Below are 19,274 nucleotides of genomic sequence, written 5' to 3'. Positions count from 1 at the left end.
GACAGTTTGGTACAACAAGTCAGGCAGGTTTTGATGGTGGTTTGTCAAGCTTGTCTTAAATGATTAAGCCATAAACCATTGAGTACAGGGCAGACAGTTATGCTGCACAGCCTGTTAGCACTAGGGAGGAAAATACATCAACGTCAAGTCACCGGAGGAAAAACTACTGCTCCAGATGCCTTTGAACGCTAGCAACAAGATTACATTCAAGCACACACGGAAACCAGCTGCAGAAGTCTCTCCCTGATGTCTAACAACAAAGTACTTCCAGCCTATGCAGGTGGTCACGTTGCATGCAAACGGTCTCAACTCACGAACTAAGGTACAGAAATCTTAAACGGGAGCTTGCAAGGTTCCTTGAGGAAATGGCTGTTTCCATGTCTGGGACAGGAACCCGTACAAAATGAGCAAGGGACATCTTGTGCCAGAAAGCATGAAGCAGTCAAAGACTAACAGGGTCTTGCCAAAAGGACATGAGTACCAACTTGAAGGAGCTTCCCAATGGCCCAATGATGACACAATGTGGATATAAAAATCTGGACATAATAACTGCAATGGACTGAAATACATCAAATATATGGAAACGCCCCCTACCCCCAGACTTGAGTTCATAATGACTAGTTCACCAATTTAAAAGAACAGAGGACAAAGAAACACACTAAATGAAACCACAGGGATGCAAAATCCAAAATATGTCATTTTTCTATAGAACAAATGACCCAGTTGCTTCAACAGGCAAATGGTATTAAAAAAAAGAAAGAAAGAAAGAAAGAAAAGAGAAGGCATAAGAGTCATATGAACCAAATTCAGTTTGTGGACCTTGTTTGGAACTGGATTTAAACAAACTAACTGAAAAATGTCGCTTTGTGGGTGAAAATCTAGGACATCTGAACACTGAGTATAAGATAACATTGGGTTTGTATGTGGTATCATGACTATGGTAAAAAACAAATCCTCGGACGTTTATGTCTAAAATCCTAGGGATGCATACTGAAGTACTGCTGTGTGTAAGGAGGGAGAGGAGGAGGCAAGGGTTACAAGTAAGAGTGACAGGAGGTTAGTGACAGGCAGAGCTGGGGAAGGGGTAGGAAAAGGCTGGTTATTTTCTTCCCTCCAGCTTTCTGCACATTTTCTGCTCTAAAGGCTAAAAAGGGGAGACCAATACCAGCTGCATTTTCTAGGCTTCTCCCCCCTCATTGAGTTTTCTGCTCTGGCCCGCTCACATGAGAGCTTTCAATTCTTCTTTAAATTGTACCTTAAAATTCTCACTTTACATGATGTTTAACAATATTTATATCATACCTCTGGCTACTTTCAAGTGAAAATATAGGCAAACTAATTTACAGATTTTAATAACCACTGCTTTCTATGGAAAAGGAAATACTCGGTTTAAAAATACACAAAGGCATCTGGAAGGTGCTCTAAGAACACCAAATTTTCAAACTACTCACTACGTGTTTACACACGCAACTCTGGATTGGTAACAACAAAAAATTTGATGCCAAAAGTTTTGTATGGCAACATCTGAAGAAGCAACATAGATATTTAGAAATAGAAAGAAGGAAATAGAATGCTGGCATCAAACACATGCACTGACTCACGCTCTGTCTAAACAAGTCTGAACTTGGGGGAAGTGTTAAACCGCAGAGATATGAATCAGAGGGAGGCAAGCTATAAAGCGAGGGGTAGGAGAGCAAGCTGATTCACGCCAGTACTGATGCCAGTAAAACGCTCGTCCGCCAATTTAATAGAACAGCACCAATGCTGGGACAAACAGATGCACCAACAGACCCAGAGCTGGCAAACAACTCTTGTGCAAAACAACAGGGGGTGACCTTGCCAATCAGGGAGGCTCACTCCTGAGGGAGAAGAGGATTTGTTTTCTTTTGTTTTGAAGTTTTCAGGCTTTTTTGGTTTTTGTTTGTTTGCTGATAGTAACACACTACCATAAATGCCTGCTTATCAGCCCAGTCATTAGTTCCAGGAAGATGCAAGGTGAGTTACCAACTAAGTGGGTTAGTGAGTGGACACACACAGGTAAAAAGCAAAGGGCAGACTTCATAAACATGTCCTTTGTTGACACAACATAGATAAGCTATACAGCACCTGAGCTCTATTTCTCAGGCAGCTTCTATTGCCTCACCGTGTGCAGGTCTGTCCAAAGAAGACGTCTTGAAACACATCATTTAACTGATAGTTCAGAAAACCTTTTAAAATCTAAGGACTAGAGGTAAGACCACAGAAGACTTTTTTCCTTCAGTTGTATAGGATTTGTGAATTTAAGGGCTCATGATTCACCTACCTTTTAACTCCCATATGGGAGTTTAGCTCATTGGCTGAATTTTAAGGAGGGAAATGTGTTAAGATGTATGGAAAAATGAACTGATTGAACTACAGAGAAAATACTTTCCCACATTTACCATCTTGTCTTTGCCCAAGACCATCTTTCCTTTTTATTTTTCAACTGAGAATATAAATTTTGTTACATTGTACATACCCTTTCAATAACATGAACAAAATATTCTGTTGAGTGCAGATGTATTCAACAGTAGGAGTTCTTGTACCAATTTGTCTTCTGAGAATATTGTTGAAAATTTGAGCCACGTCTTTTTTGCCCTATTAGGAATACAATCATTAAAATGTTTACCCGACTAACCGCCAAAGAGCCCATCCACCCTCCCAAGTAAACTCAAATTAATGCATTGCATATTTGTATGACTGAATATCTGACTTTAAAATGTTCACAAATATTAAATTTTCGTATTTATTTATAATTCCAAATTCTACGTTTTAGTAGTACACTGTTTTTAACATGAGCAATTTATGTTCACCAAGTGAAATCTTACTGCATATAATTTCAACCATTTCTAGCCCTTCAGATCATGTGGACTCAGATATGAAAAATAAAACCCTGCTATATGCTTACAGTGTTCAGGTATCTGATTCCCACCCATATGGAACAAGCAGCCTCAAATAAAATGCTCGTGTTGTAAACAATACATATAATTTCCTTTTTACAGTGATAGAAGGAAGAGAAGCTACTTCTGCTAGTATAATAAAACTGAAAGAATCCTGTAAACAGCTGAGCTTTCATGGCAAGTAGACATAACCCCCTATTAAACTAGGCCTACTTCAGAGAGATTTTATATAGATTAATAATGAAGGCTCTAAGTACCACAAGACGCAGCAGCTCAGAGATCAGAACTGTAAAACCATCCTGTACCAAACAAGATAGCAGGACTTTACTGCTATACAGTGAACCTTATAATCAGAAAACTGCACAAGAAATTAACACACGAAAACAAACCCCTGAGATTTTTTAGAATGGCCACCTGGTACGAGGCTGACAAGCCTGCAGGAGAGTAAGTGAAATGAGAGCTTTCCAGCGCCAGAGACCATCCTGGGCCCTGCGCTAGGTCAGGAGAAGCAATGGCAATCTCTAAGAACACACATCAAGGGCACACACTGCTCTTAAATTTGAGTCTCAAATGAGTATTAAATTCAGTGTCCAGGTCAGGGAATGAGATGGGTGGACAAAGCAGAAGGAACACTGCATTCCCAACTTTGCAGAGGAAATAGAAATTGCTTTTGGTGGAATTTGAGACACTATTAAAAATACATGATATCATCTATATACATGGGAAGTAACTTTATCATCTGTTCTACAGAAGTAAATTTTTATTGTCCTTTAGTATGAAAATTATATTCAAGTAACCTATGAACCACACCCTCCCACTGTTCTCCCAAGTTGGATCTGATTACCCGTCTGCAATCCTCTCCCCTGGTTTTTGAAGCACCTGGACAGACATCGAACTGATCACTCAGGACGATAAACCCTGGGCTTAAAACAAGGCACACCCATGACAAAGACTCAGAGGAACCTGCTCATACCCATGCTAGAGCCCTTCATTACCATATAGACTTCTCAGACTACCTTTCAGACTGGAATCAAGGACCATTACTGTCACTGTTAAATTCACTGAACATCTGACGTGGCACGATTCAGCTGTATAAGCTTGGGCAGTGATATCAAACGCCTCCCAGGGCCAGGCAGGAGCCACAGCTGGGTGAAGCAGGCCCTGAGACAGAAAAGCAAGCTGCTGTGTGCAGCACACCCCAGTATGCCACGGGGTGGGAGCTGCTCCGTTCCAGCTGAGGCCAGGTAGGCTTTGCAGGCTCAATGTTGCCAGAGTCAAAATTTTCAAGAGAAGCCAGAAATTCTAGTCTTCTTTAGATTGTTGACTCCTTGAGAACCCAAGGCCAGTGAATTACGTAAAGCAGCAGCTCTTTATTAAATATAATGTAAACAAAAGGACACAACGAATACCTAAGAAACTTCACACACAGTGTGGGGAGAGAGGAGGCGGTCCTGCACCCCTGCCCGGCTCCGCTCATGGGGCAGGCAGCCGGCGCCCGCTCACACGGCAGGAACCCTGCAGCCAAAAGCCTGATGGAATCTTGGGGTCTTTCAAAGGAGAGAACACAAGGAAAAGGACCAGGAGGAAGGTAGCGCGCTTGCAAGGGAAGAAAGCGGCTTCTCACCTCAAAGTCAATGAGCTGTAGGTCGGCCACCAGCGTGCCCAGGAGCCCGCTGTTATACAGCTCCTGCGCCAGCTGCGCCACGGCCTCCGTCTGAGGCTCCTTCTCATTCGTGCCGTACAGGATCTCCTTCATGGCGACCAGATTTTTGGAAACTTCTTCAGTGGCCTGATGTGGGGGAGAGGAGAAAAACAACTCCTTTAAAAAACCATGTACGGCATCCATCCATTTGTTACATACCTTCTCTCCATATGATATCACCAAAACTCCGTAAGAGACTCGGGCGGGCCCGGCCCATGCTGGCCCTCGGGAGCTGAGCACATGCGTGTGTGCACACATGTGAGGACTGACACACGTGTGGCGGAGGGAAGGCCAGCAGAGTGACAATAGGTACGCTGGAATGCCGAAAACTGTGTTAGGATGGCAGGAGCAGAACAGAGAGAGAAGGTTCAGTTCTGCCTCCCGTGGGAGGGAAAGGACATGGAAGAGGCCGCGGGGCTGGCCCTGAATACGGAGAGCCACTGACGAGCGAGAACGAGGGAAGAGGAGACTGAGGGAAAGGAATGGCATGCGGTGGGGATGAGTGAGGGGAGAAGCATAGAGTCTGTCTGAGGAAAGCATGGCGGGAACAAGGGAATGACAGCAGAAGGCGGCTTTGGATGCCGAACTAAAATGTTAGCAATAAATAATCACCAAAGAGCTTCCACTTCCAGCTAAGAGAGGAACAAGAGCCCGTTCTACCTTCCCCCATAAAAAAGATGAAAAAATTGGGGAATTTATTACATGAAACACTACATTTAAAACACTGAATTTCAGACAGCACAGGATAGTGACCCTCACGAGAAGGGGAACAAATGAAAAACTCACAATTGCCCCAGCTTGCCGCCTGGAGAGCTTCCAGGCCACTGCTCAGGGAGGGGGAAGGCAGGCACAACAGGCGGTCAGGCCCTGTGGAGACAGCTGGGAATCCGCAAGGCAGAATACCAGAGCGGAGAGAAGTGTGCAAAGACACACCCCAAATCAGGGAGCAGCCTGCCCATCTCTGATCTTCTCCAGAAAACCTCCTCTCAGCCTCCGTAACTATTCCTTTAAGAAAGGTAGGGCTAATGTTCCAGTCCCACTTAGGATGGAAAGATGTAGAAGACACTAGACCACGACTTCCCTATAAATGTCACAAACGTTAATGTAGCCTGAGGCTACCATTAAGAATTTTTGCAATTAAATCATATAATTCATTTGAAGCCAGGTCTTTGAGTGACCCTGCAATGAAGGCTTCAACTCCTCCCACTATTTAATTTAACCTCATTAACAGCCCATTGTTCAACACCGTGGAGGTTATTTCTGGATTCTGAAGGACATCCAACATACCAGCTATCACTCTCATATCTGCATTACCTGCAAATTTGATAAGTATACCTCCCACGGCCTCAATCATTAAACAAAACACCGAAAAAGAGATAACTCTGAACAGAACCTACCATTATGACTTTGAATCATCATGCTCTTTTCATGAACGATCTACTCATAATCTTTGGGCATGGTCATTCAGCCACTTACATATAAACCTATTTCCAAATCATATTCAAAAGGCTTTTTTTTTTTTTTTAAAGAGATTTTATTTATTTATCTGACAGAGAGACAGTGAGAGAGGAAACACAAGCAAGGGGAGAGGGAGAAGCAGGCTTCCCGGTGAGTAGGGAGCCTGATGTGGGGCTCGACCCCAGAACCCTGGGATCATGACCTGAGTTGAAGGCAGAGGCCCAACAACTGAGCCACCCAGGTGCCCCTCAAAAGGCTTTCTGTTAAACACCTGGATAAAATAACACTTGACCCTTGAACAACAAGGGTCTGAACTATGCTAGCCCACTTATACACCCATTTATTTTTATAGGACAGTACTAGAAATGTATTTGCTCTTCCTTATAATTTTCTTTCTTTCTTTCTTTTTAAGATTGTGATTTATTTATTTGACACAGAGAGAGAGATCACAAGTAGGCAGAGAGGCAGGCAGGGGGGTGGGGAAGTAGGCTCCCTGCTGAGCAGAGAGCCTGATGTGAGGCTCGAGCCCAGGACCCTGAGATCATGACCTGAACTGAAGGCAGAGGCTTAGCCCACTGAGCCACCCAGGTGCCCCTGCTCTTCCTTATGATTTTCTTAGTAACATTTTCTTTCCTCTCTCTGACTTTATGGTAAGAATACAGTATACAATACATGTAACATACAAAATGTGGTGACTGCTGATGTTACCAGCGGGGCTTACAGTCAGCAGCAGGCTACCAGTAGTTAAGTTCTGGGGGAGTTGAAAGTTTTATGTGGATTTCTGACTGTGTGGGGAATCTGTGCCCTTTACCCCCGTGTTGTTCGAGGGTCAGCTATATACTATTTCTTCCATATTTCTTGAATATAAGACAATGAAATTAAGTTAATTTGCTATGACCTTTTTCCTAAGCCTATGCTGATTTCTGATGACTAGGATTTTCTTTTCGAGATGTTTAAGATGATCCTAGCAATCCCATGCAGAACTTCTTCAGTATCAGTGGTCCGCAGAATCTTTACCTTCTCCGGTCAGCTATTACTGCCTGATTCTGTGAATGCCTTAGGTTTCTGATAGCAGCTCATCATCCCACATACCAAGTTTAAGTACCCCAAAATGTGCTTTTGGGGGACAAATATATAAAATCATTTATCAACAGAAAATGTTCTCTTACAAACTAATTACATGGGTTATTTCTGTAATTTCATTTTATTCATCTTTATTCTTAAGCTATTTTCTCTGACAGGGAAGAACCTGGCATTTAGTGCATTTCCTGAGTGTGTTATCTGCTGATTTAACACCAGTGACCCTAAGTAGTAGGCCCAGCCCCCTGTGCATCTCTGGCTAGATCACACTTTTGAGGCTCTCGGCAACCTTTCATATGCCTCAGCTTACAGGTACTCTTCTTTGAAATCATGATATGATTTTAGATTTGAATTCAGACCACACTCTATGCTCTGACAGTAAAAGATGAATAAGAAGGGAGAAGGGTGATAGCTAAAAGGTAGGAGGTTTCTTTTTGAAGTGATGAAATGTTCTAAAATTGACTGTGGTTATGGTTGCACATTATCTGTGAATAAACTAAAAACCACTGAAATGTACACTTTAAATGGGTGAATGGTATGTGTGAGTTATCTCAATAAAGCTATTAAAAAAAGGGGAGAAGCCAGGAAATAGAAACAACTTATGGTATTTCTTAGATGAAAGGCAACCTGGACCCACGTGTAAAGCCCTCTTCTTCCCACTGAGAAGATGGTACTGTCACCTGTATTACAGGCTGAGGAGGGGTGGGACATCAAGGGCATTCCCCTATCTGCTAACCACTGTACTCGCCTGCTTATGCAGATCCTTGTGATATGGAGAATGGATTGTAGGGAATTCAAGGCAATCAGTTAGTGGGCTACTTATGGAAACCCTCTGGCTTTCTGAGGAACTCACCTGTCTGTCTTCTCACCTCCTCATACAGCCAACTCCTTCTCACTTGATTTTTTTCTCCCCAATCAGTTTCAGATATGATCAAGACTCCCATTAACAAAATCAAATAAGCTCTCCCTTGGCCAACCCCAGAGCCCTTTCCCACTACTGCTCACCCTAAGCAAACGTCTAAAAAGCGTCCACCCGTGTGTGCTACAGTCCACATCTTCTCCTGGTCCCTCCCAGCCCAGTCCCATGGGGCTTCTCCACCTAGCGCTTTACAGCTTTTAGCCACTCACCAAAGACCAGCCTGCCGGAAGTACGACCCTGTCTTTAGTGCGCATTAGCTCTTGGCAGCAGCTGAAGGTGCTGCTTACACCCTTCTTCTAAAGCTGCTCCTCCATGGTCCTCTGTGACTCACCACCACCCTAATTTTTCCTGCCTGTCTCCCTGGTTGCTCCTTTTGCCTCCTTCTTGACTCATTCCTCTTGACGAGGCCATTTAAATATTGGGAATCCCTCAAGGCAGGGTACAAGGTCTATTCTTCTCATTCTATCATCTCTCCCAAAGTGATGTCATCCACACCCACACCTTTAATTAACACCTCAACACAGATACCTCACAGATTCCTATCTCTAATCCAGTTCTCTTACTAGTACATTCAAGAGCCCACTTGAAATGTCTCCACTTGAATGTCTCAAGGCACCTCAAAGCTAACACAATTGAAAACAGAACTCATGATCTTGCCCTAATGCCTGATACTTGTCCCTTGCTCTCTATTTCAGGGAATTGTATGGTACTACTACTGATGTTCTTGTGCATGCTGGAAACTCAGAAGCCATCCTCAACCCTTCCCTCTTTCTCACCCGCCCCAATATCTAATTCACCACATCTCCCAAATCCATCCATGTATCCCCATAGCACCACCCGCCATGTCAGAGTCCTCACAGTTCTTGCCTGGACTACTGTAAGTAGCCCACTAACTGATTTCCTAGAATTCCCTACAATCCATTCTCCATACCACAACTAGAATGATCCTTTCTTAACATAAATATGATTGTCGTGACTTCTGCTTCAAATATGCTCCAATTACCTATTGCTCTTGGGTTGGAGAAAATTTCTTAACATGTCCTGTAAGACCCTGCACTACAGTTCCTCCCCCACCATCTATACGCCACTTCTCTGGTCACACCGGCATCCTTTCAGGATCCTGGCACATGTGGTTTCCTAGGCCCATGCCCCAGCCTCACCTCTTGGCCAACTCACATTCTTCTTTCATTTCTCAGCTCAATGATCACTTCCTCAGAGGAGTCTTTCTTGCTAAATTCTATCACACCTTTACCACTGCCACATACTTCTTTTCTCACAGTTGTACATAATTCTGCTTTTCCTTGTGATTTCTAATTATTGTGTTCCCTCCTACTCCATCAGAAGCCCAGTGCTGGCAGGTGCGCCATACTTGCCTGATGAATAGCTGAAAATCGGTAATCTTGATCACCAGGATAGTAAAAAAAAATCCAGATGAAAACTGGATGTGGGGAAATGTGGTATTACACCATGAAGGCAAGGAATTCCTAAAAAACACAGTGCATGCATGAAAGGCAATCTACCTGGCAGAGCAACAGCAGTGAGCAATAAACATAAACCCTTGTGTTCTCACAGAGAAGAGTCTGGAATGAGACACCCCAAACTGAGCATAGTCTGCCTGTGAGGACAGGGTAGAATACTTTCCCTTTTCACTTGCTCTACTTCAGCCTTGTATATTTCACAATTTACACCTTCCTTTACACCCATGGTTAGTTTCCATCTATAGAGGATAATCGGCAGCATGATATAAAAAACTAAAACTCATCAACCTTATTATTAGCAGTCCTGAGAGAGAGTAAGTTCATATTTCAAATGATGACTTTTAATTTTATGCATACTTCAACTATTTGTGTGATTTCGGTTCCCCATTACATGGATAGTTACAAGTTGATTAAATAAAACCTTAAAAAAAAAAAAAGAGGAAGAAAGAAACATGTCCAAATTTTCCTCAAAGATGATCAAAAAACCTTGGGCACCTGGGTGGCTCAGTGGGTTAAGTGTCTGCCTTTGGCTCAGGTCATGATCCTAAGGTTCTGGGATTGAGCCCCACATCGAGTCCCACATCAGGCTCCCTGCTCAGTGGGGAGTCTGCCTTTCTCCCTCTACCCCTCCCCCCTGCTTGTGATCTCTCTCTTGCTCTCTCTCTCAAATAAATAAAATCTTAAAAAAAAAAAAAAAAAAAAAAAAAGATGATCAGAAAACCTTAAGAAGTATTTCACCAGAAAAGGTGATGTGGCAAGTGTTTACTGAATGAAGATAGCACACAGAACAAATAAACTTGTCTGTTCCTGTGTAGGCTTGGCTTGGCACCCTTTATCGGCATTTATATCAGGGAGCCCGCCTAGTCCCCCATCTCTGGCCTGCTGGCATTAAGGCAACATGTTCTCTGTCTTTCTGACCACATCCTCCTTATTGCACCTCCCTGTCTGTCCCTTCACACCTACCGAGTAAGCAAGTCACACTTACTGCTTCTCCAAGCACTATACCCTTTTTCAAGCTGTTGAGACCATTGTGTCACCTAATCCACCAGGCTCCTCATCGACCGTGTTACCTGTCCTGCCAAGACTGCATGTTTCTGTGCTGTGCGTGCCCACAGCAATGGGTCTCTTGTTCCCCTAAACAATGTTGGATGTTCTTCACTGAAATTTTCTCTACTTCTCTACCTCAGCTCCCAGGTTTCTCGGCACTGTAGAGAAAGTGCTGGAAACTGCGTACACTTAGTTGGCTAAAATTCATGCTGTTCGATGGCCTTCAATCCAGTCAGAAACATTTCTTCCATCTGGATTATTTTCAACCAGTAACTCTTAATAATAGATGCTTCAAAATTGCTCCACTTTCCTCAAGAGACTGAAGTTTCTCTCACTCTCTGCTCCCTATCTGAACAACTAGCTTCACTCCTTCCATGTTGAGGTAAGACTTCATGAACTTCGGGGCGCCGAAGTTCAAATAAATAAATAAAAATCTTAAAAAAAAGAAAAAAAGACTTCATGAACTTCTCCATCTCGATGTACGTCTGCCATCCTCCATCCCGACCCTGGACACACACCACAATCACTTGGGGTCTTTTAAAAAAGATGCCCAAAGGGGCGCCTGTGTGGCTCAGTTGGTTAAGCGTCTGCCTTTGGCTCAGGTCATGATCCTGGGGTCCCAGGATCGAGCCCCATATCAGGTTTCTTGCTTGGCAGGGAGCCTGCTTCTCCCTATCAAATAAATAAACGAAATCTTAAAAAAATTAAAAATAAAAAAGATGTCCAATCCCCTCAAGAGACTTGTTAATGACAAAAGGAAAAATAGTTCTTTCACATGCAGACACCATCATAACTGTGTGACAGAGTAAGCGAATGGTAACGGGACCATTGACCTCATATGCCTCCTGGCACTGCCAAGGGTACAGCATTATTTCTGTGATTTTGTCGCCAAAAAGGCATCACCTGCGTTGAATCATGAGGAAACATCAGCCAAACCCAAACTAAGGAACAGTTTACAAAGTAACTGGCCAGTACTTTTCAAAAGTGTCAAGGTCATAGGAGTCGATGGAAGACTGGGACACTTCCAGATTAAAGGAGAGTAAGGAGATGTGACAACTAAATGCGATGTGTCATCCAGAACTGGATCCTGGGCCAGGAAAAGGACATGAATAGGACAACTGATGAAATCTGAAAAAGACCCATGGATTAGTTAATATTATCGTATAAATGTCAGTTTCCTGATTCTGATCATTAGACTGGTTATGAAAAATGTTAACATTTGGGGAAGCTGACAGAAAGATACTCTTTTTGTAATCATTTTATAAGTCTAAAAAGTTCATCTACTCTCTTATTTTGCTTTTTCTTCACAAGTGAGAGGCATCCCTCCTGAGTTCCAAGGCTGATGATGGTTCTATATATGTGCTGGAGAAAGGGCCCCCTGCCTCCAGTCCCCCACGTGCAATTTTGCCAGTTGTGTGGGCCTCGTGGAATGTGCAGATTCCATACCTCAAGATCTCAACTTCCAAATAAAGGCTCTCCCAGTTCTCTACAACCCCATCCTCTCTCCTCACTCTCTCACCCTGACATTTTTATCTCTCCTCAAGTGACCCTGAGTGTTCACATTACTGTCCACCCTCGGAGCCCCCATACCCACAAAGCCTTCCCTCACTTCCCCTGCTCTCCTCCTCTGATGCCACAGCAGTTGCTCCCGTTTCAGCCCTCCCCCCCCCCCCCCCCCTTGTAGGGTCAGATCTTCTCATCTCTACCTCTCACTTCCCTAACTTATTACAGGGCTTTGGAAAAGGCTTGCTTACACTTTTTTGTTCTGTCCCCACTCCACTGTCTATGATGGTGACTTATACACAATGTGACTTCACGATTTTGTTAATTGACTCAATTGTCCAAGACATTTTGTCAGCTGAACACGGTGTTCTGGGACACAGACGCTACCCTTGGTTGGCCAGTGAGCATCATATTAAGTTTCATGGACACAGACTACTAAGAGCAGCCAACTGTTTTACAAATACATGGTCATGAAGAGAAGCATGTGAAAGCATTAGCCCCCTCTTGACCAGCCACTCACTTGACTGAAAGGCGACATGGATCACGCCCCACTAAGCCTGCTGCTGTGGATCACGCTGCTGCCCCATGGAGGTAAGAAGCATGAAACTCGAAGTTCTTAGTTGTTTTCTTGAGGCTTTCTGAGCCACACATGTGGGAATCTGAGGATACTCCCTGGAGCAGAGTCACGGAGAAAAGAATCTGGGGCTTGAGAGAACTTCTCAGGGAAAGGCTCTGAGTTGAGAAGTGTTATTGCTAACTGCTGGGGGCCAGGCACGTTAATCCTCTGCCAGAAACCCTCACTGACTTCCACATACAACTGACGGTAACACACTTCATTTTTTTTTTTTTTTAAGATTTTATTTATTTATTTGTCAGAGAGAGAGAGGGAGAGAGAGCGAGCACAGGCAGACAGAATGGCAGGCAGAGGCAGAGGGAGAAGCAGGCTCCCTGATGAGCAAGGAGCCCGATGTGGGACTCGAATCCAGGACGCTGAGATCATGACCTGAGCCGAAGGCAGCTGCTTAACCAACTGAGCCACCCAGGCGTCCCAACACATTTCATTTTTAATTAATATCCCAAGGGATATTTTTTAAATTAAATGATTTAAATTACAGGATCAACTTAAATAGTAACCAGTATTCCAAAGTTCACATCTCACACTCACTTCACTAGTAACAATATCAAGGCTGTAGACTAGAGCTCTTTCCCTCCAAGTGTGAGGACATAGGAACTACTTCAAATTTTTAAAGTGTAGTATCCGTATAATAACTTCTCCAATTAGAACTAAGGCTGGGAGCCTTTCCACTGCCTGTTTTCCCATTAAGAAATACAGCAAAGTGGGAAAATAAATTAGCAAGCCAAACACTAGTAAAAACGGCCTATATCAAGACCTCTAAAAACTCAGGTTTTGTGTTAACTCTTGCCTTAAGGCCAATATTCCCACAGTACCCATCACTGTACTATTTTACCAAATTAGTGGCAACCACTTGGATGCAAAATAGCGATGTGAAAATACAATTTTAGAAGACAAAAGGAGATCCTCACTTGGTAAGTGAGTTAGTGCTTCTAGACCATGTCCCTGAAGTGCTCATAGCCCTTTTCACCCACTCCTCCCTTGGACCCAACAAGGCCCAACTACTCAGGAAATCTCAAAATAGCCTCATAGCAGGAGTGAAAGATGACAAGGTGGCTCTTCAGAGGTGCAGACATGGGGCTGTGAGGTAGAAGACTGGGTCTGCCCACTCTCCGACCCAGTTTTTAATAAAGTTACTAGGTAAACCCAACTTTACATATAAAGTACACTTAAAGATAAACATGGCAAAAGTTGTATGTTTAAAATATAGATATGTCTGCTTCAGAAATTAAAAGGCAAAAAACCCTTTAAAAAAAGATATTCTACTTCATAATAATAATTAAGTTAAAATGGTACAGTATTTATTTCCTCCTGCCAGAAGCAAAGCCTTTTTTTTTTTTAAAAGATTTTATTTATTTATTTGACAGACAGAGATCACAAGTAGGCAGAGAGGCAGGCAGAGAGAGAGGTGGAAGCAGGCTCCCTGCTGAGCAGAGAGCCGAATGCGGGGCTTGATCCCAGGACCCTGAGATCATGACCTGAGCCGAAGGCAGTGGCTTTAACCCACTGAGCCACCCAGGCGCCCCAGTAAAGACTTCTAAAAGAAGTCTGGTGAGTGAAAAATAAATTGGTCCAACAAACTGGATGGCAATTTGGCAAAGTGTATCAAAAAGCTTTAAAAGATGTAATCTCCATAAATCACACATTATACTTCTAGGAATTTACCCCAGGAAAATAGATAATTACACAAAGATGTAAGTATAAGCAGTGTGATTTATAATAGTGAAGAACTAGATGAAAAGTTATCCCATTGAACTGGTTAAATTATAATGTACCGATAAAATGGAAGACCATGGCAAGCTTTGAAGATAATTAAGTAAATCTATACTGATATGCGAAGATGTTAACATTAAAATTGAAAGATAAACCAGGTTACAGAACAGTATGATCCCACATTCATTTACTTATTTGCTAGGAGAGAGAGGGAGGGGGAACATATGAATGAGAATCTGTAAGGATATCCTACCATGTCAACAGTAGTCACTTCACGTGCTAGTGGAATGAGAAGGAGCTTTAAACATAAAGATACACACATAGAAATCCATCACAACTACTAGGCATAATGAAAGGAGCACAGCTCTCTCACACACCTCCCCCAGATGCCTCACATCCCCTCGTTACCTACAGAGTGCTCAGGAAAAGAGAAAGAGAAGTTGCAGATGTCAGCCTCCTCTATGTCTTCAAATGAACAGGGCTTTGGCAAATAGATGCTTAGGTAAGGAGAAAGAACCTGATGGCGAAGGTTGTGAGCCAGGAATACAGAGGCAACATTTCTTTCTTTCTTTTTTTTTTTTTAAGAGACTGTATTTTTAAGTAATCTCTACACTCAACCTGGGGCTCAAACTTACAACCCTGAGATCAAGAGTCGCAGGCTCTCCTGACTGAGCCAGCCCGGCGCCCCAAGGCAACATTTCTTATATCAGTCAGTCAGGAGGAGAGAGGGACCAACCAATTTTCTCAGAGAAAATGAATTATGAATTGAAATGCTAGATTTGAAGTGATGCTGCAGTATGGAGTCAGAGTATCTTAAATGTTGAAAGGAACATCAGCGATCATCCAAATAATTGTTGTTGTTGTTTTTAAAGATTTATTTATTTGAGAGAGCATGTGAACACATGTGTGTGGGAGGGGTGGGGGAGAGGCAGAGGGAGAGTCTTGAGCAGACTGTCTGCAGAGCCAACACAGAGCTCAATCTCCGACTCGGAGACCTAGACCTGAGCTAAAACCAAGAGTCAGGCGCTTAACCAACTGCACCACCCAGACGCCCCAAGTGGTTTTTAAACCCTTTTGGGGCCACTGATATCCTGCTCCCTATTTCTATCCATCACCATTTTTCAAAATAAAAGTCTTACATAGAATCCCAACATACAAATGAGGATAAAGTAAAAAAACGGACAAAGGAAGGAGGAGCACCTGAAACCACAGTTGGCTTCTCTAGAGCACACCTTTGGAATATTAAGTTTAAAAGCAAAAAACCACAAAAACAGACCCTTTCCCTAGCCCCTGGAAGAATCCCTCCTTTAATCGATCTCATCAGAAATATCAAAGTTTCTCTAGATAAGCAGGTGGCAAACTTTTTATGGATCATATAGTGTCTGTCACAACTACTTAATTCTGCCACTGTAGCAGGAAAGCAGCCACAAACCATATGTCAATGCATGGGCATGGCTGTGTTCCAATAAAACTTTATTTATTAAACCAGGTAATGGGCTGTCCTGGGCTGCAGATTATTGACTCATTCACTGGAAAATATTTGGTGGGTAGAAAATAGGCCAGAGGGTATGTGGCCCTAGAGTTAGCTGTATACAACTATCAAATCCTCTCAATTCTCCCTCAGAAATCTAGTTGCATATCTGGCTTCTCCTCCTCCGTTAGCTTTCCTGGTCACCAGAGTTCTCTCACGAAGTTCATCTTCTGCCACTATATCTTCACTAATACACTTCCAATCTCACCCCATCTCTGACTGAAACATTGCTAGCAGGAATGAAAAGTGGTACAGCAACTCTGGAAAAGAGTTTGGTGGTTTCTTGCAAACTAAACATGTGGTTACCTTATGACCCAAGAATTGTACTCTTGGGCATTTATCCCAGAGGAATGAAAACCTACGTTCACATAAAACCTGTATAAAAATGTCCAGAGTAGAGCTTTATTTCTAATAGCCAAGAACTGGAAACAGTCTAGAAGTCCTTCAACGGGTGACTGATTAAACACACTGGGGTACATCCACAGAATGGACTAATAAAACTCAGCAATCAAAAGGAATTATCATTACTCACACGACTACTTGTCCTGATCTTGTGGGAATTAAGCTGAGTGAAGGGAAAAAAAAAAAAAAAAAAACAACAGTCTCAAAAGGTTATACACTGTATGATTCTATTTATAAGATAGATATTCTTGAAATAACAAAATTACAGATTTGGAGAACAGATTTGTGGTTGCCAGCAAGGATTAGCGAAAGGGGGAGAGGAGATGGGTGTGGCTATAAAGGGATAGCAAGAGGGGCCTTGTGGCCACAAAACAGTTCTGTGTCTTGACCGTGGTGGTTACAAAGAAACCACACAGCTACACACATGCAACAGGCGCATGCTGCGCACACACACAGAAAACTGATGAAATGGGAACAAGGCCTGTGGACCTTATCAATGTTAATTTCCTGGTCTTGATATTAGATATAATTATGTGCCATTCCACCACTAGGGGAAACTGGGGAAAAGGTACTAAGAGCTCCCCCTATATACTTTCCCGCAATTTCCTGTGAATGAATAATTGTTTAAAAATAGATTTAAAACAAAGCAAAACCATCACAAAGATTTCTGCAGCTCCCTCAGTGTATCTTTAGATTGTATATAAGGCCTTTTCCAATCTACCACAACCTACACCTGTAGCCTCATTTCCCACCAGACCCCTCTATCCAGTCACCCCTATAATGTCACCTTGAACTTGTGACCATATTCTGGACATATCATAAACTGTTTCACATTCCATTCCCTCTCATTCTTTGCTGGCAACACCTTAAAATCCAGTTCAAATGTCACTTCAAACTTAATGCTGTATCTTAATGCTGTATACTCTGACACAAGTAGTACTGTCTTATCCTCCTGGTTCCACAGAATTTCATGCATACCTCTAAGTCTCTCTATACTACATTGTATTATTTATATGCCAATTTCCTCTAGTAGATTATAAACTCCTTAAGAACGGACAAAATCTGATCTATGTGCCCATCTATCTGCCCACAGAGATGAGGGCACTAAAATGCCTGTGGATTCAATCAACTTGGGAATCTTTTGCAAAAGATGACAATGGAAGTAAAGTCATCTTTTCCAAGAGCCTGGACTACCAATCACCATGCACATGAAACTTGGCACAAGGAAACATAATTCAGAAGGGAATCACTGTTTATAAAGTCATCTTTTTAAAGAACAATTTTGAAATGATCTATTAAGCAGAATTTTCCATGCTTCTGTTCACTATTAGTTTATATAATCAAATCTATTATAATTTACATATGACTAGTTATTATTGAGAAATGTCTCAAAGAGCTCAGATTTTTTAGTGGGGGTGGGGAGATGGGAGGCTTAAATCATTATTTTGTCTTACATTTTTCTTTGTTTTAAAGATTTATTTACACAGTGTGGGGATAGAAGGTACATACCTCAATATCATCAAAGCGATCTATGAAAAACCCACAGCAAGTATCATTCTCAATGGGGAAAAACTGAGAGCTTTTCGCCTAAGGTCAGGAATATGGCAGGGCTGTCCACTATCATCACTGCTGTTCAACATAGTACTACAAGTCCTAGTCTCTGCAATCAGACCCCCAAAAAAGGCGTCCAAATTGGCAAAGAAGTCAAATTCTCACTCTTTGCAGATGACATACTTTATGTGGAAAACCCAATAGACCCCACCCCAAAACTGCTAGAACTCATACAGGAATTCAGTAAAGTGGCAGGATATAAAATTAATGCACAGAAAATCAGTTGCATTTCTATACACCAACAAGAAGACAGGAGAAAGAGAAATTAAGGAGTTGACCCCATTTACAACTGCACCCAAAACCACAAGATACCTAGAAATAAATCTAACCAAAGAAGTAAAGAATCTGTACTCAGAAAACTATAGAATTCTCATGAAAGAAATTGAGGAAGACACAAAGAAATGGAAAAACGCTCCATGCTCATGGATTGGAAGAATACTGTGAAAAGGTCTATGTTAGCTAGAGCAATCTACAGATCTAATGCAATCCCTATCAAAATACCACCAACTTTTTTCAAAGCAATGGAACAAATACTCCTAAAATTTGTATGGAACCAGAAAAGACCTTGAATATCCAGAAGAATATTGAAAAAGAAAAGCAAAGCTGGTAGCATCACAGCTTCAGACTTCAAGTTCTATTACAAAGCTGCAGTCATCAAGACACTATGGTACTGACACAAAAACAGACACAGAGATCAATGGAACAGAACAGAGAGCCCAGAAAGGGACCCTCAACTCTACTGTCAACTAATCTTCAACAAAGCAGGAAAGAATATCCAATCGAAAAGACAGTCTCTTCAACAAATGGTGTTGGGAAAATTGGACAGCCACATGCAGAAGAATGAAACTGGATCATTTCCTTACATCACACACGAAAACAGACTAAAAATGGATGAAAGACCTAAATGTGAGACAGAAATCCACCAAAATCCTTGAGGAGAACAGAGGCAGCAACCTCTTTGACCTTGGCAGCAGCAACTTCTTGCTAGACAGATCTCCAAAGGCAAGGGAAACAAAGGCAAAAATGTAACTACTAGGACTTCATCAAGATAAAAAGCTTCTGCACACCAAAAGAAACAGTCAACAAAACCAAAAGATAATTGATAGAATGGGAGAAGGTATTTGCAAATGACATATCAGATAAAGGGCTAGTATCCAAAATCTATAAAGAACTTATCAAACTCAACACCCCAAGAACAAATAATCCAATCAAGAAATGGGCAGAAGACAGGAACAGACATTTCTGCAAAGAAGACAATCAAATGGCCAACAGACACAT

The 19,274-nt window shown here is 42.3% G+C and overlaps 1 protein-coding gene across 1 annotated transcript in view; it reads right to left on the bottom strand.

Moving 5' to 3' along the window:
• The window catches only part of LOC111141812 (calcium binding protein 39), a 93,657-nt gene that overhangs the window by 20,483 nt on the left and 53,900 nt on the right, over nt 1–19,274 (bottom strand). The window contains exons 3-4 of the mRNA XM_022494643.1: nt 4,543–4,707; nt 2,498–2,616 (exon numbers count right to left, since the gene is read on the bottom strand). Coding sequence (XP_022350351.1) covers nt 2,498–2,616; nt 4,543–4,707 — 284 coding nt within the window. The remainder of the gene's footprint in view (nt 1–2,497; nt 2,617–4,542; nt 4,708–19,274) is intronic.

This window comes from Enhydra lutris, unplaced genomic scaffold (assembly GCF_002288905.1).
Source record: "Enhydra lutris kenyoni isolate GAN:26980312 unplaced genomic scaffold, ASM228890v2 scaffoldscaffold1, whole genome shotgun sequence".
NCBI classification, from domain to species: Eukaryota; Metazoa; Chordata; class Mammalia; order Carnivora; family Mustelidae; genus Enhydra; species Enhydra lutris.
This window is presented reverse-complemented; position numbering and strand designations above follow the sequence as displayed.